Below are 24,693 nucleotides of genomic sequence, written 5' to 3' on the forward strand. Positions count from 1 at the left end.
TTTCTTCTTCCCCCCTTCCTCCAGTTGTGCTGGCTGGGAGTGAAGGGTTTTTCCAAATTAAAAAAAGCTTTCTTCAGGTTTGGTAACAACTTAAACTTTATTAAATATGTACGCCTGCTGTAACTGCCAGCTGTGCCCTTCCATGTCATCCTGGTGATTGCAGCTCCTTCTTAGGGCTACTAAGTTGTCCCTCCTTCCTTCTGAGGTACAGCAGTGATGTTCCTCGAGCAGGCAGTGAGCAGAGACAGATAGATGTACAATTGAACACCATAGTCTTTTTTAAAGGATTTGCACTTAAACAAGCACCTGGCAAAGGATATTCAGGGACGGGTTTAAGTGAGGCCACCCTCATCCAAGGTACAGGGTGCAGTGAACTAAGCTGCTCTGTCTAAAGCCTCAGAAGGCAAACAGGCAGCAGCATGTTCTGGGACTTAGTGTGAGTGGGGTATGTCCTCCCCAAACTTGTTCTGGTGGGCAGCGCTCTTCACTTCTTGGAGATCCTGAGGAAGAAGCAAGGACAAGGTAGGTGAAAGTGAAGGTGGCTCTAAGGGAGTCACGAACAGGCTGTCGCCACTGTCGCCCTTAACTGCCGCGTCTCACGGACTACTCATCCTCCCATGAATAACCCGTGGGGCAGCCATGCAAGGAGTCTGTGTTCTCCGCATACCAAAGGACAGAAGGGATATGGGGTGGAGGGGGACAGGGCTCAGTGTGCATGGGTTAAGCCCCCTGCCCAGGCAGGCTCACCTGGTGGTGGACATAAGCCTGACAGTGATAACACCAGGTGGACAGGTCAACACAGCTGAGGACCAGTGGGTGTGCCGAAGCTTCATGATGGTGGACCATATGGGAATTGACGTAACGACTGCAGTACACCTGAGGTTGAAAAGTGAGGGTTTAACCGGGCAGTGGTGGCGCACGCCTTTAATCCCAGCACTCGGGAGGCAGAGCCAGGCCGATCTCTGTGAGTTCGAGGCCAGCCTGGTCTACAAAGCGAGTTCCAGGAAAGGTGCAAAGCTACAGAGAAACCCTGTCTCGAAAAACAAAAAGCCAAAAACCAAAATAAGTAAATACGTAAGTAAGTAAGTAAGTAAGTAAATAAATAAATAAATAAATAAATAAGAAGGAAGGGAAGAAGGAAGGGAGGGAGGGAGGGAGGAACAGTGAGGGTCACCTGGTACCAGCCTAAGTTTGCTGCTGGGCCAACCTCTACCCATACCCTTCTTTTGCTCCATACCTGATAGCAAGTCAGACACACCCAGTTCTCCTGGAGTGTTCCACAGGTCTCACATGGTTGGGCCACATCTAGGCCTTCTTCAGGAATGGGGCACACTGCCGTCAAATGGGGACACCAGGATAGTGGAGTCACAGCATAAAATACATCCTAGAGTGGGTAGGTAAAACTAAGTAAAGGATTCCACCTCTCCACGAACATCATATGCTCCTATCTGGAGGCCTGACAGGACAAGGAGGAAGCAGCCATAACCCCAGGCTCTCCCTGAACTCACCTGGCCATTCAAGTTCCCAAATGCCTGTGTCAGCATCAAGCTGTTCGTGTTCTGACCTCCAGCTGCTTCTCCTAGTAGGTCTTCCTCAGATTCAGGGGCCTCCTAAAAACAGAAGGGAAGATGTAGTTGAGAATGCCCACTTCTTGCCCTTTCTACCCTCTTCCCGGGTGTGCCAGGCTTTACCTGAGCGCCACTGCTTAGTTCCAAACTGCCCAGACTCCCAGTCAGCTGCTCGGGGGACTGCTGGGCTGCGGCTCCCGGCACAGGTGAAGCTTCTGTGCTCTCTCTGTCTGCACACGGGGCTAGAGGGATTTCAACTGGCTCAGTTTCTTCTCCCACAGCCTCCTCCGAGGTGGTCTGCTGAGGTTCATTTTGTGTGGTTGCTGCTGAGGCAGGCTGGTCCATTGTGGTTCCTTCCTCAGACTCCGTTGAGGTGGCCTGGGCCAGTGGAGCTCCACTAGTAGCTTGTTCTGAGGACTGGCCCTGAACAAGCACGACCTTAGCTGTCTTCGATTTAGTGAGGCCCAGAGTACATTCTTTTGCAGATAACGTTGCTGTAGTCTTCCTTAGGCCTGCTTCTGGAACCTTTCCTTTTGGTGTGGTCGTTCCCCTAGCTGACACAGGATTGGTCGTTTTGGGCAGCTTCTTGAAGACAGGCTTAGAACTGGAGCATTCTTCCCTGTCTTCCATCTCTGGAACGATGGAAATGGTACTTGAGTGCGGATGTGACCCTCTTTCTGCTCTAATCCTCCCTCCCTTTTTGAATTGAATTCCCTTATAGTTTTCAGTTTCTTTCTCTCTTCTTTTCTTTCTTTTTCCCCCTTTTTAGGTTCTTTGAGACAGGTTTCCCCCCCTCCCCTCCCTCCCTCTCCCTCTCCCTCTCCCTCTCTCTCTCTCTCTCTCTCAGAGCTGAGGACCAAACCCAGGGCCTTGCTAGCAAGCTCTCTACCACTGATCTAAATTCCCAACCCCCAGGTTTCTCTGTATAGCCTTGGCTGTAGACTAGGCTGGCCTTGAACTCACAGAGATCTATCTGCCTGCCTTTACCTCCCAAGTGCTGCGATTAAAAGGCCTGTCCCACCACCGTCCAGTCACTCACTCATCAACCGCAAACTGCGCCAGTATTTACGATGGACTTGGATGGTCTCAGAGATTGAGGCCAGGGCTCCTGGCTGTGGGGGTCGCAGCAAGGTAAGCGGGGGTGGTGGGTCTCCAAGGAGGGAATGGGTGCAGGCAGCCATAGATTCAGAGATGGATGCCAAGTTGTATCCACCCTTTGTAAAAGAGAAGGAAGGGTACAATGAGGGTTCATTGGGGCATCTGGAGGCTTAGATATCCTGGCTCTCCAATTAGTTCTCCTCCTTGTTCTAGGGCACTAAGGGTCTAGAGTGCAGGGTAGAACCAGGAACAAATGAGTGCAACACACATTTGTATGATGGGCAGTACTCTTACTGTGTGAGGTGGTTGTTGGGGGAATGTAAACTGTGCTGTCAAGTGCAAGATAACAATAACAACACTGGTAGTAGTATTAATAAACATAGCTTACATTTATTTGCTGTGGGATAGACCCTATTTTAATATTTTATGCATGTTAGCACAATCCTCACAATGACAGATACTCAATCTGAACAGAAACATGCCCTCATTCCATACCTGTCTACACATTGTCCAGGAACCCTCCGCCACACATCACATAAAACACAGATTTGACCCATACAAATGCACATACATAGCAGATCCAAGAGTTCCTGTTGTGACCTGGGACAGGAACAACTAATATTCTCTCTGTATGATCCCCTAACCTGAACTCTGTCCTACTTGATCAAACCTAAGGGAGCCGAGGCCCAGCGCAGTTAGAAGACTTGTCTGAGGTGGCAGCAAGTGAAGAAGCAGGTGCTGGCATCTAAATGTGGGCTGACAAAATAGTCCACGTCATTGCTAATATCCCCAAGGAATTGAGCCTGGGCCCTTGGGACATGCCAGACACGTTCTACCACTCAACTACTGGTTCATGTTCGTAACCCATACCCTTACCCTTCCATAAGCAGTCCTGGGCAAACCATAACTGGGACGTTTTGTAAGCCAGTTAAATTCTCTGTGACTTACTGTCCTCATCTCTGAAAACAGCAGCCTCGTTTGCTGAGAGGGTTAAGTTACTGTCTGAAAGATGTAACAGCAGGAAGACCGAACATCTTTACAGTGCACACTGTATGCCAGGAATGCCTCCATAATTAGCCAGCCCTATCTGTAGGTCAGGAAACCCAGGCACAGGGGTGGGGTCACCAGTCACTTACAAAAGGTCAGTGAATTTACTTTGTCTCTCTAACATGGTAGGAGCAATTCAGATGTGAAAAGCAGACCTCCAGAGCCAAATGTTCAAGTCTCAATTCTGCCATTATTAAATATGTGGCCTCAGACTAGTTACTATTCCAATCCATTCTCTGATGCGTTTTTTTTTGGGGGGGGGGGGATTTTGAAACAGGGTTTCATGTAGCCCGGGCTGGCCTCAAACTTGCTATGTACCTGAGGATGACCCTGATCCTCCTGCCTCCTTCTCTCAAGTGCTGGGATTACAGGTGTGTGCCGCCACCACAAGCAGCTAGTTCCTCTGAGAGGAACATGAGCTGAACAGACTCTACCTCACAGTGCTGTTTTGACAACTAAACTGCAAAGACTGACCTGGCCAACTCTTCCAAGCTGCCCTCCCACCCTGACAAGGGATCCAGAGACTTACCTCTAGGACAAGGAGAATGCGGCCATTGGCAAGGCCCATCAGCAGGTGAGTTAGGTGAGCATAACCCTCAGGTGTCACTTGGCAGCCACCCAGCGGGTCCCCTTGGGCAGCATCAAAGCCAGCTGAAACCAGCACCAGTTCTGGGTTAAACTGCAGTAAGGAGAGAGAAGGAACATAGGCATCAAGGCTTGGGTGGGCAGCAAGTGATGGGAACATGGACTAATGAAGGCATGGAAGTGTAGGTCAGAAAGCAGAGGGTGTGGGAACAGAGATCTGAAAAGAAGGAGCAGAAGACAGGGGAACCAGGAGAAACAGACATGGGCAGCCGGCCACAGACAACAGTGTACCCACCAGCAACTCAAGATATTTGGGGAGACAGGGGCTGGAGAGATGGCTCAGCAGTTGAGAGCTGGCTGATTTTCCAGGACTAGGGTTCACTTCCCAGCACCCATATGGCAGCTCATAACTGTCTCTAACTCTAGTCCCAGGGGCTCTGATGCCCTTTTCTGGCTTCCATGGGCACCAGGAATGCATGTGGTACATAGATATATATGCAGGAAAAACACCCAAACACATAACATAAATAAGAGCTAAAAAAAGATACTGGGCCGGGCAGTGATGGCGCACACCTTTAATCCCAGCACTTGGGAGGCAGAGCCAGGAGGATCTCTGTGAGTTCGAGGCCAGCCTAGTCTACAGAGTGAGTTCCAGGACAGGCTCCAAAGCTACACAGAGAAACCCTGTCTTGAAGAAACAAACAAACAAAAGATACTGGAGACACGCTATAAATTGACAGAAGGGGGCATGAGATAGTCATGATAGCTATGGATCAGAGACAAGGATACATGGAGACAGAGACATGTCCTCCCTCCCACATATGACAAGGGTCAAACATGGGATGCACATGACACAGGCTTTTATATACATAATATATATTAATACAAGTGTCATACACCCCCACTCCCAATCTCACAATCCCACACTGTCAGGACTGCAAACCACACCAGTTACACACATATACTTGGTTTCTCCTGGGGACAAAAATACACAGCCACTCCTGCATAGCCAAAATGATATACATACAGTCACCACAGTAATAATGGTTAGACACACTCTGTTCATGCCCACAGGAGGCAATCACTTGCACACAGTTGCACAGACACATAAAGGGTAGTGACTGCCACCTGTGCATGGTCACATGCATGCAGATCTAAAAGGACACTCCTAAGGCCAGACTTGCAGAGTTATGTCCTCAGTGAGTCAGTCCCACACATGCCACTGGCCTGCCCCCAGCTCACACACAGCTAGGTTACCCCTGAGTCGGAGCACTCAGAGAGAGCCAACACAGATATATCTAGACCCAGTCAAACAGACATGGATGATGATCTCACTACAGCCTCCCACATTCGGAAGGTCTCTCCCAGGCTATCACAAGACAGCAGCATCCAGTGGCATCCAGCATCACATCTATCACATACAGAAAGAAGATGGCAGCCACTGTGCAACATTACACACATGTACCCAATCTCCTGCCTCCTTTATACACACAGTTCCACAGAGACAGCATCTCTTGCAGATACCCTTATAACCATGCACTCACGATGGTAGACATATCCAGGAGACACACACATGCATACACTTATAGCCAAGACAGTTGTTCCCATATAAAATGTCATACAGAGAAGCCACTCACATGCAGCCATATGTATGTGGTCAGACAGATACATAAGGCCATCACTGCCACCCCTGTCCCAACAGCCATCATATACCTGGTAGTCAAGCACACATGCTGAGGAGGCAGATAGGTGCTGCCACCTACACAGATGTCACATGAGCCTTACCTCATAGGCGATGGGAAGTACCAGACGATACCAAGTAGTCAGGTAGTCAGCGTCACCCATGCGGGGCCCATTCCAGGGCACATTGACAGTGAAGCCCATACCGGCAGCTCGGCCTACTTGGCTACTGGCACCCTCGTCCCCCATGGGGAAGAAAGTGCCACGGTCATACCGGTGCAGGGACACGTATAACACACTGCCAGGGAGAGACCAGGATGAGAAAGGAGCCATGCTTTAGCACTCTCCCACACCACACTCTTGCCAATAGTCCCATCTCTCACCTGGGGTCATCTTCAAACATGTGCTGAGTTCCATTACCATGATGAACATCCCAATCCACGATCAGGATCCTGGGGAAGGGAAATAGCTCCTTTTAGCAGCCTAAGACATTTAGCCCTAGGAGAAGGAGGGCTATAATAGCTAGCTAGACTCCTGGGGTCTTCGGAAGCATCTGGTGCTGGGTAGTAGGACCATGGGTATCTTGAGAAAGCATTGGCCATCATTTTAAGACTGAAGGCCCAACCTTGTTTCCAAGGGCTTTACTGTGTGCCTAAACAAATACTTGAGGCTAGGTCCTAGACTCTTCTGAGGACTGACTAGGGAGCAGGGCTCCAGGCCTGGTTGGCTAATGTCACATGCCAAACCCTAAGTCTTTTGGAGTAAGAACCTGGAGCCTGGGCTTGCGCTTTGTTGGAATGACCTGCTAAGGATCAGGAATGTTGGTGTAATATCCTGGATCCTAGTTTATTAAGCATCTAGATGAAATGATCTGGTGACACTAATACAACCCTTCTGCCTCTTTTGCAGTCAAGTGCTGTCCAGTGTTCCCCTGCTTGTTACTATACAAAAGCTCCTGGGGCTGTACCGTGGATTTGCCAAGTGAAACTGAATGGGGGGAGTAGTATCCAGGTTCTTTCAAAGATTGGGTTTTGGGGTCTCTGGGGAGCCCTCACCGCAGGGCACGTCCAGCAATGGCTTGGGCATGGCGAGCCGCCACAGCTACAGAGTTGAAGAAGCAGAAACCACAGGCAGCATCTGGTTCTGCATGGTGTCCTGGAGGGCGCACTATTGCAATGCCATTCAAAACCTGCAGAGAGGAGCAGTGGGTAAGACCCTGGCCCTCACTCCTGTCCTTTCCCAGCAGAGACTCTTCCACTGCCTCTGTCCTCCTACAGAGGGACAGAGAGTCCTTTCTTTCTATTTCCTTAGGACCTCATCTCTTCAGCCAAACTGCCCTGGCACCCCGAGAAGACGTACCTCTCCTGAGAGCACAGCTTCTACCAGGCGGCAGGCGGCGCCTGCAGCAAGCTGCGCACAGGTGAAGGTGCTGGGGCAGATGTAGATGGAGTCAAAGCTGGCACCTTCGCGGTGCAGCTCCCGGGTTTTCATCTTTTCTGTGGCCCGCATACGCTCCACGTACTCGGCACTGAAGACACAGAGGAACAATGAGCCCAGCTAAGATCTTGGACCTCTCTAGGTGGCCAGTAGCTCCACCCACCATGGAGTAGTGCTCCAGGCCCTACTCCTAGAACTTCCCTAGAGTCCTGCACCCGACCTACCCCTGGCACAGGGTCTGACCTGTGGCAGGTAAGAAGCTCAGCATCCATGGCAGGCCGCACAGGCAGGATGAGGCAGCGTGATGCAAGGCCCAGCTCCTCTAGGTAGCACATGATCCGTAAGATGCGTTGAGGAGTCTCAGGATGATGACTAGTCGTGGGGGAAAAACAGAGCTAGGGGTTTAATGACTGAGGTGAGTGGTCAACCATCCCTCATCTCCGCCCTCGGAGCACATACTTGTCCCACAGGCTGCAGTGGCTCATCATTTTCTCGTCATACAACAGCCCAGTGCGTTCCTGCAGCGCGGGCCATGCTTCCAGCGGCAGTGCAGCAACATCCCAGCGGCCTTCCTCATCCTCCTCTTCCAGCTTGTTTTCCTCTCCTTCATCTTCCTCCTGGGGCTCCACTAAAGAGGGGCTCAGATCACCCTACTTCCCGAGTCTGGATCCCACCATATTCTGAGACAAATGCGGCCCAGACAAAAGGCCAAAAACCCACACAGCCCTCCCCACCAAGGCATCCCACGAAAGCAAGAGGGGATCTGGAAGAGAATATCGCCAGTAGCTCATCCCGTGTCTGATGCTGATCATGCCCCTTCCCCACCTCCTACCTGATCCCGCAAGGATCTCCCAGAAGGGTTCAAGGGCTTCTAGAGTGCAGGAGATAGAAGTCCGGGCACTGGGGGTGGTGGACACAGGTATGTGATGAAATGGCCCCCCCAGGCAGGTAATAAGGGCTCTCCATTCCCCCGTCTTCCCAGGCTCACCTTGCGCAAGGTGCACTAGGGAACTCCAGCATGGGGCAAGGGTCTCCAAGAAGAGCGTGGAGTGATGCACTGACACCCTTAGCCAGGGCATGGAGGTTATAGCCACCCTGGGGAAGGGGTTGTTGGGGGAGGCAAGCAGAGGGCCAGATCTTACCAGGGAAGGATACTGATAACAGTAACATTATTGGGGTACACACTATATGTCAAGCAACAAGAAACTGAGAGGGTGACTTCATTTAACTCACTGGACAACGATGTAAAGTGATTAGCAGAGGCACAAAGAATTATGAAGTGGTAAGACTGAGCAAGGAACAACTTTACAAAAAAAAAAATCCCACGAAAAAATTTCAAGAATCAATTATTTACTTTATGATTATGAATGTCCTGCCTGCATGTGTGTATGTGTACCATGTGTGTGCCTGTCAGATCCCCAAGAACTGGAGTTATGGACAGTTGTAAACAGTAAGCTGGAAATCGAACACAAATCCTCTACAAGAGCAGCAAGCTCTCAACCACTAGACATCTGTCCAGCCTCCAGGAACAAAACTCTTGTTTTGTTTTTAGTGGTACTGAGAATGGAACCCCTTGCATACATCAGCTAAGCACTCTACCTTTGAACTCCATCCCCAAGGCCCAAAGATCTGTTCTTAAGCCTTCAAGTGGGCCAGTGAGATGGATCAGAGGGTATGAGGGCTTGCCACCAAGCCTGATAACCTGAGTTCAATCCCCAAAAAGAATTTACATGGTGGAAGGAGAGAGCCAACTCTCACGTGTTGACTTCTGACCTCCACACACATCATGGTACATGAGCATAGTGAATGTACATGTACATACAAACAAGAAATACACAAATATAAACATCCTAAGTCCTTTAGGATCTACAGGGTTAGATAAAAGTGAGTTACTCACCTCCAGAGACAGAATCAACTTGCCTCCTGCCAGACCCATGAGCAAATGCGTTAGGTGGGCAAAGCCTGGTGGAGTGGTGGCCATCTCTCCCTGCGGGAACATGAAAGTCAATGGACTTCCCCTTGCCTACCTAACACCCGGAGAACTTGCCTTACCTTGGGGTCTCCTTGGAGGGCATCAAATCCAGCAGCCACCAGGACCAGCTGAGGCTGAAACTGAGGAAGGGAACAGACTATGTGAGAACACCCGCCTTCATAGGTCATCCCTCAGTGTTGCCCCCTACCCTCAAATTTCCTGGATCTCCAAGACCTCAAAGGCAACTGGCAGCAGGATGTTCAGGAAAGCAGCAATGTAGTCAGCATCCCGCATCCCCACCTACAGACACAGAAACGTGATATGCCAGTCAGTCACCCTTCCTGAGCCCGTGGGAGGGCAAGGCTAGGCTCCTTTTAGGTGAGAAGACACTGACCTGGTTCCAAGGTACATTGATGGTATATCCTTGGCCTTGGCCAAAACCTGTAGTGGACCAGTTAGAAGCCTTAAGGTGGGGCCAGAACCGACCCTGCTCATATCGGTGGATGGAGAAATAGAGGACACTAGAGGCAGAGAAAGAAATGTTGACGGTTACATAGTATGTGTTAACTTAACCCCTAGTGTAGAAAAACAAAGGCTCCCAACCTACAGCTGCAGGGATTTATTCAACAAGCTGATTTTACCAACTACTCAATTCATTCTTTTGCTCATGTTTTTCTGATTCTCAACCGATACTCTTAGTTTTTCCATTAATTTACCCTTCTATTTATTCACCAACGTATTCCTTTTCCCATTCATTACTCCTCTCCCAGTGGTTTACCCCTTTTTTCTACATATTCATTGATCCCCCACAGGAACCCTTCTGTCAGTGTCCACCTAATTTCAGACTCAAGTCTAAGGTCTCAAGAGCTACTGAGTCGACCCAAGAACCTGGGCAATGATGACCCTGTGAGGATTGCTAGTCATGTCTTCTCACTGCTCCCCACAGTGTTATTAACCCACGGTAATGACAACACAGAATACTGGAGGTCCATGGGGGTCTTGGGGGAACTTATCTGCAGAAGCCAGCCAGGGCTGTAAAGAGCCTCAAGTCCATACTGGGGAACTTAAGTGATTCCACAGAAAGAAGTGGAGAGATGCAGAGGCCAGGAATGAGGAAACACAGGGCTTGGTTTTGTGTGTGGAGCTAAAGTGAAGGATGGTGTCTGAGGCTGCCATAAAGTCAGTGAGGGCAGTCCTTTTTCCTTAGCACTTCACAAAGGCATCTCTACTACTTCTACTTCATAGATGGGAAATGCCCACAGGGGTGAGACGGACCGAGACACAAAACTGATGCTGAAAAGCCACAATGTGCAGGTTCTGACTAAAGAGATAAAATCTGTAGGTTCAGACAGAGAGGACATATGTACATGTTCTGGGTGAAAAGACATGAAGAACAGATTCTAGCTAAAAAGGCATGATATTCAGGTTGAGACTAAAAGAACATGATGGACAGATTCCAACAGAAAGCAGAGGGTTTGGGGGTTAACTCTGCTTGGGGAAAAAAGAATAGTCTATCATTTATTTGTCCATCTGTCTATCCAGTTACCCTCTATCTGATCAACTACACCCTGCCTTGTTCTAGTAGTCTGAGGCAGTACCCCACCCCCTCCTTTTTATGGGAAATGAAAAAATAGTGGTGAGCAAAGAATCTAGACTAATTCAAGAAAGACATCTTCATTTATGTTGATAATATAGCTGTGAAATTTAAAGGATATAAAAATGATACTTAAAAATGATTAAAAGTATCTTGGAATCGGGGAATGGAATCCCTGTAAAAAGCTTTAGCCTACATGGGTCTATGCTAGGTCCTCTGCATATACACTGTGGTTGTTTAGCGTGGGGTTCTTGTGGGACTCCTAACAGTGGGAGCAGGAGCTGTCTGACTCTTTTGCCTACTCGTGGGACCCTTTTCCTCCTACTGGGTTACCTGGTCCGGCCTTGCTATGAGGGTTTATGCCTAGTCTCATTGCATCTTGTTATGCTGTGTTCAGTTGATATCCCAGGGAGGCCTGCTCTTTTCTGAAGGGAAACAGGAGTGGATCTGGGGGAGAGGGGAAGTGGGGGGGCAGGATGGAGAGGAGTGGCAGGAGGGGAAACTGCAGTCAGGATGTAACGCATGAGAGAACAACAACAATAAGGCTCTGGTCTTGAGTGGGTAGAGGATGATTCTTTGTTTTGGTTTTGATACAGGGTTTCTATTATGTAGCTCTGGCTGGTCTGAAACTTGTTATGTAGACTAGGGTGGCCTTGAACTCACAGAAAACCACCATGCCCAGTCTGGATTATTTAGTTTTATTTGCTTATTTGTATTATTTTAAAATTTCTGACACTGTCACGTAAATATTGGCTTTAAACCTTCAGCGAAGTAATGAGTACAGGAAAATAACTATACTGGAGAATAAGAATTTTCCTCAGGGAATAAATAAGCAAAGACTTGAAGAAACCCAACTCCCCAAGAGCACTCAAGTCAGAGAACAGAAAACAGCACTCATCAAGTGTGATGGTACTTGGGAAGCAGAGGCAGGTAGATCTCTGTAAGTTCAAGGTCAGCCTGGTTTACAAAGTGAGTAGCCAAGGCTACAGTGAGACCCTGTCTCAAAAAACCAACAACTAGCATCCAAGGAAACTAGGTTTATAGAGTAAATAGAAGAGGATTTTATTTTTATTGATTTGTGTGTGTATGCTGCTATGTATTGAATTGAAGGCTTTACACAGACCAGTAGATGTGTGTATGTATGTTCATATGTGTATGTGTCATGTAAAAGACAAAGGACAACCTTGGGTGCTGTTACTCCAGAATCATCCACCTTTTTTTTTGTGATAGGATCTTTCATTGACTTTGAGCTCATCAAGTAGGTTAGGTTTGCTGGTCATTGAGCCCCATGGATCCGCCTGTCTCTGCCACTCCACTACTTGGGATTATAAGTGTGTACCATCACTCTGAGATTTTTAAAATTATGGGTTCTGAGAAGGAGGCTGAGGCAGGGGGATTGAGACTTTAAGGATAATTTAGGTTACATAATGAGACCATATTTTACCCCACACTCCCAAAAAGCTTATTCAAGTCTTACTCATTTTCTCAGACATGATACTGAAGTTCATACTTTTTTAAAAAGCTGGGAAGGGAAGCTAAACCCTATAAGAAACAGTTCTACCACTGAGCTATACCTCCAATGAGTAATATGTTTGCTAAAAATTAATCCCTAATTTTAAAAGATACATTCAAGAATTTATGCAGAAATAATCCAGGATTAGAGTAGTAGATGTAGAGATGGATGAAAAAAAATGGCCAATGGATTTATTAATGTTGAAACATTTAACCCAGGTTGCCACAAACAAAATAAAGAACACAAGTGGAAGAAATAAAAAGATAAAAACAGAAGAACTAGTTAAGTATTAAAATAGTAGAGATGACAGAAAGAGCCAGAGATTAAAGATTAGAAAATTAAAGCCGGGCAGTGGTGGCGGCGCACGCCTTTAGTCCCAGCACTCGGGAGGCAGAGCCAGGCGGATCTCTGTGAGTTCGAGTCCAGCCTGGTCTACAGAGTGAGTTCCAGGAAAGGCGCAAAGCTACACAGAGAAACTCTGTCCCAAAAAAGCCAAAAAGAAAGAAAATTAAGTGAGGGGCTGGATAGATGGCTGGTGGTAAAGAGCACTGACTGGAACAGAGGGTCCAGGTTCAATTCTCAGCAACCACACAGCAGCTCACATCTGTCTGTAAGTACAGTTCCAGGGAATCTGACACATACCTTAATCAAGGCTGAGGGAATAAAAAAGAAGATGTTAGGGGCTGCAGAGATGGCTCAGAGGTTAAGAGCACTGACTGCTCTTGCAGAGGACCTAGGTTCAGTTCCCAGCACCCACATGGCAGTTCACAACTGCCTTTAGCTCTAGTTCCAGGGGATCTGACTCCCTCTTCTTACATCTGCGGACTCATGCACACCCATGGTATACATCCATACACTAAGGAATACACATAAAAATAAAATTAATTAAATAAAAAATGTGCATTCTGTATTCCCCCCCCCCCAAAAAAAAGTGGCATTCTTTTTTCCTAGTATTTGCAAAGTCCAACCTAATGCCTGGATCTTTTCCACTGTCCCTGAACTTGAGATCTATATCAGCAGACATCCTGTTTCCATTCTGGGGAAATGCTTTTTAGGAACACAGATCTACAAATAGCACAGCACAGTAATCTCATGATGGCCTCAAGAACAGCCCTTCAAGTTGAGGTATAAATAGTCAAAATAAGACATTTGAGGAAAAGCACCAAATAAAAAAAAGAGAAGAAGCAAGAAGACAATTCAGTTAGCCTCAGAATGAAGAGAAAACTTAAGGCACTCCTAATTCTTTGTTTCTTTCAAGACTAGGTTGCTGTGTCGCCCTGGCTGTCCTGGAACTCGCTCTGGAGACCAGGCTGGTCTCAAACTCATAGAGGTCCTCCTGCCTCGGCCTCCCTAGTGCTCAGATTAGACTCGTGCCCCACCACTGCCCTGCACGATACTGGCACTTTTAAAACAAGTTTCATAGATGGAGAGATTATGAACTACAGCCAAGATTGATTAAAAAAAACTTAACCAGTGGTTTGGAGAGGCCATGACTATCCAATGAATCAGCTGGATGTCAGAATGGAGTCCTAGAACCTCGAACCTGTAAGATCAGCACATTTCAGCCTCTTTCTTCTATTTTTATTTATTATTTATTTTATTATTATTATTTATTTATCTATCTATCTATTTATCTATTTATTTGGTTGGGTGGTTATTTATTTATTTATTTAGTTTTTTGAGACAGGGTTTCTCTGTGTAGCTTTGTGCCTTTCCTGGAACTCACTCTGTAGTCCAGGCTGGCCTCGAACTCACAGAGATCCGCCTGCCTCTGCCTCCCGAGTGCTGGGATTAAAGGTGTGTGCCACGAAGGCCCAGCTCTAATTCTTATTCTATAAAAAACAAGCTCAGGAACGAGAGGGTATAAAAATAAGAGAGAAAGAAAATGCTTGTGCCAATCAAAAGAATATCTAGCTAGAGAGGGCGGCACATGCCTGCAGTCTTAGCATTTGGTAGGCTGAGAGAGGAGGACCTCAAGGTGGAGGCCAGCCTGGACTACACAGTAAGACCTCATCTCAAAAGAAAAGTCAGAGTACATAATTCAGTGGGAGGATTTACAAACAGAATTAAGGCGATCTCTCAGGACACTGAGCAAAAGTAAAAAGAGATAGAAAACATGAAATAAGCCATCTAGGAGAGGAGAGATGTCAGAAGTTAAGAGGATTTTTGCTCTTCCAGAGGACCTGCATTTGAGTTTCAGCATACATGACAGCTCACAACTATAAATCAAGTTCCAAGGACCCCAATACCCTTTTTTTTTTTTTTTGCTTCCAAGGGTACTAGATATGCACACAATACAGACATACATGCAGGCAAAACAGCCATATACATAACATTTTAAAAAATAAAGGTTTATTTTTAAAAAGCCACACAGGGCTGGTGATGTAGCTCAGTTGGTACAATGCTTGCAACCTTAGGTTCGACCTCTAGTGTTTTAGAAACCAGGCCTGGTGGCACATGGCAGGAGGAAAAACAGTTCAAACTAAAAAAATCCAGACCATCCCTTAGGATTGAGGGTTTGGAGCCGAAATCGAGAATGAAAAGGCAGAGAAATGACAATTAGATAAAACTGTAAGAAGAAAGTGGACTAGATGGACCTTCATTTGAAAAACTATGTAGCAGAGAAACAAAAGAGATCTGTTTAGAGGAGGTAGATGTGGCATAGGTCTTGGCCTCCCTGGCATCCATGTGGGAGAGGCAGAGTTAAGAGCCCTGCACTTCATGGGCAGAGGGCAAGGAACCCTCATTCCAGACAGCCACATACTTGCCCTGGCCCTGGAGTGTCAAAGGGAAACACCTCCTGTCCCCACTTAAAAACAATAGGTCATCCTCAGCTATATACCAAGGGAGAGGCCAGCCTGAGCTAGAGACCCTGTCTTAAAAGTCAAATCAAAACAAAATGAAATCCCATAAAGGATCAAGCCAGAAGGTTTAACATCTAATAGGAGTCTGAGAGGACAGAGAAACTAAAGATATTATCAAACATCTAATATAAGAACATGTAGCCGGGCAGTGGTGGCGCATGCCTTTAATCCCAGCACTTGGTAGGCAGAGGCAGGCGGATCTCTGTGAGTTCGAGTCCAGGGCTGTTACAGAGAAACCCTGTCTCAAACCCCGCTCCCCTAAAAAAAAAAAAAAAAACAACCCACGTGCAAAGATAGAAAGTGTAAGGCTGCAGATATAAAATGTCAACCCACTGCTAAAGAGACATTAACAGGACCTAGAGTTCATGTGGGATAACAGATGGAAAAAGAAGAGAACCTAAAGCCTTTCAGAGAGCAAAACAGATAACTCAGAAAGAAGTGAGAAAGACAACTGTCATCAGCACCAAGTGCTGGAAAATAGTAAAGCAATGTTTACAGAACAAAGCATCTAGATAGAGGACCAAGGGCCACAGAGCACAAGTGCAATCTATATAATAAATTGGATGGAAGGCCAGATAAAACTACTATTTACAATATAATAGCCCCTAGTGGCAAACACTTAACCATTTTCTTTCTTTCTTTTTTTTTTTTTTCAAGACAGGGTTTCTCTGTGTAGTTTTGGTGCCTGTCATGGAACTCGCTCTATAGACCAGGCTGGCCTCGAACTCAAGAGATTCACCTGTTTCTGCCTCCCGAGTGCTGGGATCAAAGGCGTGCGCCACCACGTCCTGGCTTCACTTAATCATTTTCTCCAGGAAGGATAAACTGGCACCCTTCTAGGGTAAAGTTTGGTAGCATACACCAGACCTTAAAGCATGTCGATCTGTCTGACTCAGCAACCCACTATTAGAAATTCATTATATAGATATAGTAGAGAGTAAATCTGTATTTACAATACTATTCACAGAATTGTCTACAATAGCAAAAACTAGGAAGTATCTTTTGTTTGTTTGTTTGTTTGTTTGTTTTTTGGAGACAGGGTTTCTCTGTGTATCTTTGTGCCTTTTTCCTGGAACTCACTTGGTAGCCCTCGAACTCACAGAGATCCACCTGCCTCTGCCTCCTGAGTGCTGGGATTAAAAGCGTGCGCCACCACACCCGGCAAGGTAGTATCTTAAATGTCCCAGGATTCACTGACCAGAGCTACAACAATGCAATGAAATACTCTACAATCTTTACAAAGAATAGGATGCTTTAGTAGTATCAACATGGTGAATGTGTTCCCAATAGTTAGATGAAATAAAGTTGCTAATGAACATATGGAGAATTATCCATTGGTAGTATATTATTAAAAATAGTGAATATCTATATATACATAAAAATCTATGACGCTAAAACCTGAACTGTCAACTTCTTTTTATTTTCTGTGTATATGTGTGTGGGTGTTTTCATGCTATGGTTTATATATGAAGGTCAGAGGACAATTTGTAGGAGTTGATTCTCTCTCCTTCCACCATGTGGGTCCTGGTGATCAAACTCAGGTTGTTAGGCAATCACCTTTACCTGCTGAGCCATCTTGCCAGCCCCCTATTTAATTTTAAACAATAGCTGAAGTACTGTTAAAATAAACAAAGTATTAATTAATTTGAGGTCCACTCCAGCTCAGGGGTAAATTGTTGAGCAAGATCTCCAATTACTTTTAAATCAAATCCCACCTCTTTCACTTGTCTGCATTAACACTAATTTCCTACTCTGCATAAGGTTCAGTTTTACCATCTGTAAAATGGGAACTCCACAGTTCTTACTTCAGAGTGAAATTAGGAGAGAGCAGACAACCAGGAAGCAGGCCATTTCCTCGTTCCAGGTCGACTCATTGAATGTGAATGCTTTCCCTCCTTCCTAACACCTATGGCTGGGCCTCACAGAAGTAGTTAGGAGTCCAGTATTTAGGGTGGGACCTGGGATAATACCTGGGGTCCTGGTCGAAGATGAACTGTGTTCCTTGTCCATGGTGCACATCCCAATCCACAATAAGAACCCTGTGGGCAGGAGAGAGGGGAGTTTTGTACAAGGGGATCAAGTGAAATAGGGAGGAACCTAGACCATGGTACCCCTCCCTATTCCACACTACCCACATTCCATCCGTCATTTGTGGCTGACCTCTGAATGCGGTGCTTCTTTTGAGCATAGCGGGCAGCCACAGCCACGTGGTTGAACATGCAATACCCATCCATAAGACTGCGCTGGGCGTGGTGTCCAGGAGGCCTAAACAGGAAAAGGAAGGCTACAGATTTGGGAGTCAATCTGCCAGCAACTAAGTAACTATGGCTTCTGAAGCTTCACAACCCGCAATCCAATGCTCTCTCATCAAAGGAGATTTAAACACAACCATTAAAATGTACCCACGTGCCAGGTGGTGGCGGCACACACCTTTAATCCCAGCACTTGGGAGGCAGAGGCACATGATCTCTGACTTCGAGGCCAGCCTGGTCTACACAAAGCTGGTTCTAGGACAGTCAGGGCTACACAGAGAAACCCTGTCTGGAAAACAAACAAACACAAACAACTATACAATACAGTGAAATTCTGTCTCAAAACAAAACAAAAAAATTAAGAGAGGGGGAAAGTAAATGTACCCATGCATGCATTTGGCATCGTGGCACATGCCTGTAATACTAGCACTCAAAGATGTTGAAGCAGGAGGATCTATATAGTTCAAGGCCAGCCTGGGATATATAGTGAGCTCCTGTCTCAAAAAACAGAACATGAAGTTGTCTATACATACTTTCTCATACCCAGTTATTTGGCTACATGGGCTTAGTTGAAACCTACGTAGTAAAAATTGCTATGTTCATAAATGTGCCACTGTTATTTGCTATGGTATCTGCCCAACAGCAGGAGAGTGACTAACTTAGAAAGTGTATTTCACAATGGCCTCTCACTCAGGAATAACCCATGCACTGTTCAGAGAAAGAAAGCTTTCAAAAACATCTAAGTTGTTTTGTTTTTTAAATGCACAGAAGCCGGGCGGTGGTGGCGCACGCCTTTGATCCCAGCACTCAGGACGCAGAGGCAGGCGGATCTCTGTGAGTTCGAGGCCAGAGCTAGTTCTCAGACAGCCAAGGCTACACAAAGAAACCCTGTTTTGAAAAAAGCCAGAGAAAACAATGCAGTTTGGAAGGGCATCGTGTGCTTACTGCCACTGGTGATTAAAAAGCGAGCGAGAAGGACAGAGGCTAGCTTCTGCACTTTATCAGTACCAGGGAGTCAGCTGTGGCAAGATAGGCTATGATTTTAAATGGCAACACAAAACAGAAAATGCTATGGGAGAAAATCTGAGATGTCACAGTTTGTTGGCTGCATCTGGATTTCAAGATATTCCGATAGAATTGGCTGCATCTGGATTTCAAGATGTTCCAGATAGAAAAGAAATATGTACCTGTGGATAAGTGGACTGTGATACTTATCACTTACTAATAAGACTATCTTCGAGAAGACACAAGTTACTGATTACAATGACTACCAACCACAGGACCATATAGTACCCAAGTTAACATATTTTCCATTCGAGGGAAAGACTTTTTTTTTGGAGAAAGTATCTTATGTAGCCCAGGCTGGCCTCAAAATTTACTTTATAGCTCAAGGTAGCCTTGAACTCTTGATCCTTCAACATTCACCTCCAAAGTACCGGTATTACAGACATGGACCTCCATGCACCACTAGGTAGGAAGATTTCTTTTTAAATGTAAGAAACTGCTGGGCGGTGGTGGTACAAACCTTTAATCTCAGCACTCATGAAGCAAAGGCAGGAGGATCTGTGAGTTCGAGACCAGCCTGGTCTACAAAGCGAGTTCCAGGACAGCCAGGGCGACACGGAAGAATCCTGTCTCAAAAACCCAAATAAAATGAAATAAAAATGTAAGAAACCAAAAGCTTGAGTCCTACCTGATGACAGCCATGCCATTCCGAATCTCAGCCCCCAGGACCGCATCTACCAGCCTGAGCACAGAGCCTGTGGCCAGGCAGGCACATGAATATGAGTTCTGGAGATAGTAGAGAGCCAGAGAGAAAGAATGAGAAAGGACTAGCCTATCTACTTAGCCTCTTTTCCCACAGTGAGGTTGGCATGGATATGGGAGACCCCAGAATTGCTGCCACACCCTGACCTCACAGTTCTCACGCATACCGGATGCAGATAAACTGAATCATAGGTGCCTGCTAGTATGCGAAGTTCTCCTTCATTCATGTACTGGGTTGTCTCCATTAGATCAATGTATTCCAGGCTGGGGACACAAGATAGGGGATAAGATTTAGAGCCCTAACCTCCCTCCCAGCCACACCTTCTACAAACCAGGTCTCTGGCCAAATCAGGCCTCCACAGTCAACCTAGGGGATCAGCTGAGATGTAGGCCACAGTCCCTATTTCTTCTCTAGTCCACTTTGGCTCTATGGCTGGACTCACTGCCCCCAATCCCCCACCCCACTTTTGCCTCTTGGAACACACCTCAGATACTCTGTCTGCCAAGATAGTTTTCCGTAAGCCATACTCTACCATGCCTCTTCCTCTGAGTTCCTACAGCACCCTAGGAGCCTCCTGATCGTTCTGCCAGATATCCACCATCAGTTAACAAACCAGATTATAAGAACTCTAGCCTATCCCAGACTTAGGATCAATAAGATGCTGTCAGGTACCTGACAAACATATTGACCATCCTGAAGAACTAAGATATTTTTCTTTGTGGGGGTGGGGGAGGAGGCTTTTTCAGACAGGGTCTCACATAACCCAGACTGAACCTCCTATGTAGGTGTGGACTGTCTTGAATTCCTGAATCTCTTGTCTTCCTGTCCCAAGTGATGGGACTATAGGCATGTAGCATCACACCTAGCTGGAACTTAGGATTTTTGAGCAATGACAGATTCAGAGAGGCTCAGGGACTTGTCCAAGGCTGGCCACGGAGTCTATGGGATTCTTTCCTGGTTGGGCCAGAGCATTCTCCTCCCGGCCCCTACCACACTCCCAGGTTTTCACCTGTGAACCAACATCAGCTCCTCCTTCTCAGCAAACCGGGCCTGGGGAGACATGAAGAATGAAGGGGCTAGAGCACAGGCCATGCTTCGGCCCTGCCAGCTCCCGGCCCACCCCTGCACGCCAGGGACGGAGTTCACCTGAAAAGACACGCAACGGTCCAGGAGGCCCTCCAGAATCAGCTGCTCCTTGATGGCATGGAGCCTCTCAGGGCATTCAGGGAAGCTAGGGAGGCAGAGATGCAGTCTCACTCACACACACACACACACACACACACACACACACACACAAAAGCATGCCACGTAGGACCGTATCTGCTCTAGTCACATCTCCCACCCACCCCCCCCCCCATAGCTGCTCAGCCTTTCCTCTTGTCATTTCTGAAGTCATACACTTTCTTCCACCAGTCCCCGCTGTACACAACAGCAGCCAGTGGTGAAAATTCTACTACTCAAAACCCTTTTGTAGCAGCTCCTACTCCATTCAGAAGGCCCTGAAAAAAAGGTCTGTCCTATAATAAGAAATCCACTGGAGTCAGATGAAAGGGTAAAGGGATTTATTAGGAAAGAAAACTCATTAAACAGGATAGGAGAATCGTTGCAGGGTCCTGGAAGGCTGAGGTACTGTCCTCCGCTGCTCTGGCTGCCTGAATCAGTCCACTCCACCCAATCCCACAGGGGAAAGAGACCAGCCTATGTGTGCTCTCAGGTCTTAAAGGTAGCTCCCAGGCTACACCCCAGGGGCTGTGCTTCAAAGGTCATAGGTTGAGAATATCTACTACACTGTCCCCATCCTTTTTCTTTCCTTTCTTTTTTCTTTTTTCTTTTTTTGGAGCTGAGGACCAAATCTAGGGCCTTGTGCTTGCTAGGCAAGTGCTCTACCACTGAGTTAAATCCCCAAGCCCCACCCCTTTTCTGACCCTATTTCTTTTTCTTTTTTTTTTTCTCCGAGACAGGGTTTCTCTCTGTAGCTTTGCACCTTTCTGGGAACTCACTCTGGAGACCAGGCTGGCCTCGAACTCACAGAGATCCACCTGCCTCTGCCTCCCGAGTGCTGGGATTAAAGGCATGAGCCACCACTGCCCGACCTGACCCTATTTCTTACCACAGGCCTCCTCTTTCACTTTGTTTGACCTGCAGTGCTCTCCCTGGTCTTCAACTGAACACATACCTTTCAGCCAGGCCCAGGGGCTTCCGTGGCTTTTACTCGCAGAATGACTCCATGGCTCACTCCCTTAAGGCCCCTTGTATTTTTATTCAAATGTCAGCACTGCCTTCCCTGGTGGTTGTATTAAAAAACGGAAGCCCCTTCTACTCCAGGGTCACCCTCCCTCCCACCTCTCTTCTTCTGGACGGCTCTAACGCTCCCTTCACGGCTTTTGAGGAGTTTTGTTAACTGCTTTCTCCCTTACCCCTCAACAAATGTTGACCACAAATGAAACCTTGTGCCATCACGAGTTAGTTTTAGGTCAGTCAGGAGAGGGGAGAGAGCTACTATAATTGTAAACACCAGTGTAATGATTAACAGACAATGGCAGAGGCTAGTAAAATATCTAAGATCGATGGGAGAAAGGTAGTGGCCAGTCCAAGACTTTTGTGAGCATCAAGAATTGTGAAAGTTGAAAGAGGGATCAGCCAAGGGTGAAGAACCCTCTTGGCTAGAGGGTGCCTGGCATGCTGAAAGAACAGCAAGGAGACCAGTGTGGGTGAGGGGAACTGAAGCAAATGAGGATTGGCGAAATAGGCCACAAACGGTGATGTGGAACCAAATCACGTGGAACCTTGGAGGCCAGGCTAAAGAATTCAGACTTTACCTTAAGAGCAATGCTCTGCCCTTGAAGCATTTTAAGAAAGGGAACATCATCTCAAACATATTTTTTAGGCTTCAATGTGGAGGCTGGAAGAAGGGGACCAGTGAGGAGAGGTCAGACAGGGAATATATTTTAAACATAGAGCCAAAAAGAATAAGCAGATTGTTCTGAAAGGTAGAGCAGATACAAAGTATATTTTAGCATAAATGTCTCCTCCTCAAGGAAGGCTCAGGGACTCCGTGCACTAGCTACCAGTCCAGGGCCATCTAATCAACACTTCTAGCCAAGTGTGGTAGCTCATACCCGTAATCTCAGCATTCAGGAGGCTAAGACAGGAAGATCATCAAAGGTCTGCGGATGGCTTAGGCTAAATAGTGAGTTGCAGGACAGCCTAGGTTATGGAGTCAGATCCTGTCTCAAACCAAAAAGCCACATGAATTCCTAGTCATTTTGTCTTCGTTCAAAACTTCATCCTGCTGTTGGCTGCTTAATGGTCTCCCTCATACTCACCAATCAGCTGAGAAGGGACTTCTCTACTTTGTTCATATAGATCACTAACTCTTGCCACACAGCAGACACGTGATATATGTGTTGGCTTAAAACAGAACTCTTTCAAGAATGATCCCTACCTCCCTAAGTCATCTGCTTCCAGACTACAAGCTAGAATAAGAAAAGATTCATTCTTGCTTGGGGGGGGGGGGGGGAAAATGTGTAAATTTCGTACTTTGGGGACAATTTGGAAGTCATCCCTCACCTGTCATCCCAAAGGCAGTGGAAGTCATTTAGCTGCTCATCAAACACCAATCCAGTACCAACCAATACTCTTGTCTCAGGGTTCAGATCCTGCAGGGGAAAAGAAAAGAAACAGATTCACTCAGGGCTCCAATCACAGAAAACATTGTATACTGTCCAGGATGGGGAGAATCATTGTTTTTGTTTGGTAAAGAAGGGCGGTCTGCAGCCAGGCTTCTCTCACCAGCTCTTGGAGCCCCGCGATCAGGTCTTCTTCAGCTGCTTGGCTGAGCTTCTTCATTTTGCCTTTTTTCTTTACCTCTGCTAGATTGGGGCTGGAGTGGGGTACAGTACCCTTCTTAACACCTCGCTTCTGCCAATCAGAGACAAGGATCAGTCTGGACATGGCTGGTTGCCTTTCCCTCCCCCCTCATCAGGGCCGGTCTGGGGCCTCACCAAGGTGGCGCTGGAGTCTTGAGGGGGCGACTGGGGATTGTGCCTACCCCTTCGCTGCCTAGTAGAAGAATCTTGGCCGGTGGAGGTCATGGCTGAAGAGCCTTCGCCCCTGGCACGGCTCTAGCAGGGGTGTAGTTGGCGGTGAGGCCCCTGGAGTGTCCAGAGGACCCACATCCCTGGCCCTTTCCAGGCCCCGCCCCTATTCTAGATCGCATCCTTCATGCTGTTCCATTCCCCTGCTTTCTAAACCCCGCCCCTCAAGGCCATCTTCTGCCACCGAGGAAACCTGGTCTCGGCCGTTCCCCTCCACCTCGCTGCTTTTAAACGAGTCTCTTTCCTCATCTTGCCTTTTCACTAAACAAGGTAACCTCAGGCTCAATCTGGCTCTTCTAAAAAACCTGCCCTTTCCAATCACCGCCCCCCGCCCCTCTACTTCCCAAACCCTTTCATACCTCTAATCCTCGCTCAGAACACTTGGCTTCTGCAACCTGCCCTCTTCAGCCTATCTCCCTGGATAATCACCGACCCTTCTAGTCCGCCAGGCCAGGCTGCGGCGGCCTCGGCACCACCCTTAAAGACTCAATAGGGCCGGATTCGCACCTTCCACAACCTCTGATCTGGCTCGGATCCTTTCACAGTGCCCCGCTGCTCAGGGGAAGCCCCTTTCAAGCGGAATCCATTAGACCCCACCCCTTTCTCGGATGCCTAACGTTTAACCGAGCTCCCTCCGCCAGTCCCAAGCCTCCGCCCCCTTCCCGCCCGGCCTTCGACGCTGGCCAATCCTTACCCCTCTACTCATTGAGCGCTGCCCCTTTCTCAAACTCCGCCCTTGGCTAGCACCGCCAAATTCCCGGCGACCTGTGTGGCCCCGGGCACCTGATCCCTTCTTTTCCATTGGGCTGAGCGTTTTAATTTGCCCGCCCACGACCAGCCCACAGCGCGGATCTAGTCAGCCCGCAACGTCTCTGGCGAATACCACACCTCTCGCGAGCTCACCAGCCTAGTGGGTCGTATTGCGCCTGCGTAAAGGATGACTCACTGGTTCGAGACCCGGATCTGCCCCTAGCAATACCCTCCCCTCCCCGAGTCCCCACCCCCTCACCCCCGTCCACTGCCGCCGTTCTGATTGCTATGGCTGCCATTCTCAATTCCAGGCTAGTCATCTTAGGAGCCCTACGGACCGGCATCGGTTGGCATCGGTTGTGCTGTGCAGTGATTCGAGAGCAAATCAAAGGACCTAGGGCGTTCAGAAGGGACGTCTTCTCGGGGATTCCTGCACTGCGCTTGGTAGCTAGGGCAGGCTGGTGACTA

The 24,693-nt window shown here is 47.5% G+C and overlaps 1 protein-coding gene across 4 annotated transcripts; it reads right to left on the minus strand.

Annotated features, from left to right (window-relative positions):
• Positions 1-78: 78 nt before the first annotated feature.
• Positions 79-24,354, minus strand: Hdac6 (histone deacetylase 6). Of its 4 annotated transcripts, none has more exons than XM_036174701.1 (29): positions 24,170-24,354; positions 23,383-23,502; positions 23,171-23,296; positions 22,949-23,037; positions 20,525-20,609; positions 20,388-20,428; positions 19,545-19,641; positions 19,304-19,401; positions 17,519-17,623; positions 17,329-17,397; positions 9,782-9,908; positions 9,622-9,687; positions 9,468-9,527; positions 9,313-9,402; positions 8,404-8,510; positions 8,248-8,315; positions 7,875-8,043; positions 7,659-7,787; positions 7,338-7,506; positions 7,034-7,167; positions 6,362-6,430; positions 6,084-6,276; positions 4,243-4,392; positions 2,608-2,782; positions 1,692-2,200; positions 1,509-1,610; positions 1,238-1,384; positions 748-876; positions 79-500 (listed from the first exon to the last, which is right to left on the minus strand). In XM_036174701.1, the coding sequence occupies exons 1-29, from the start codon at positions 24,275-24,277 to the stop codon at positions 432-434; spliced, it is 3,600 nt and encodes a 1,199-aa protein (XP_036030594.1). In that variant the 5' UTR covers positions 24,278-24,354; the 3' UTR covers positions 79-431. The 4 variants fall into 4 exon arrangements, with proteins under 4 accessions (XP_036030594.1, XP_036030593.1, XP_036030596.1 ...); XM_036174700.1 differs by having other exon boundaries at positions 23,171-23,299; XM_036174703.1 differs by lacking the exon at positions 24,170-24,354 and adding an exon at positions 23,835-24,132 and having other exon boundaries at positions 23,171-23,299.
• Between the last annotated feature and the right edge of the window lie 339 nt (positions 24,355-24,693).

This window comes from Onychomys torridus, chromosome X (assembly GCF_903995425.1).
Source record: "Onychomys torridus chromosome X, mOncTor1.1, whole genome shotgun sequence".
Lineage (NCBI taxonomy): Eukaryota > Metazoa > Chordata > Mammalia > Rodentia > Cricetidae > Onychomys > Onychomys torridus.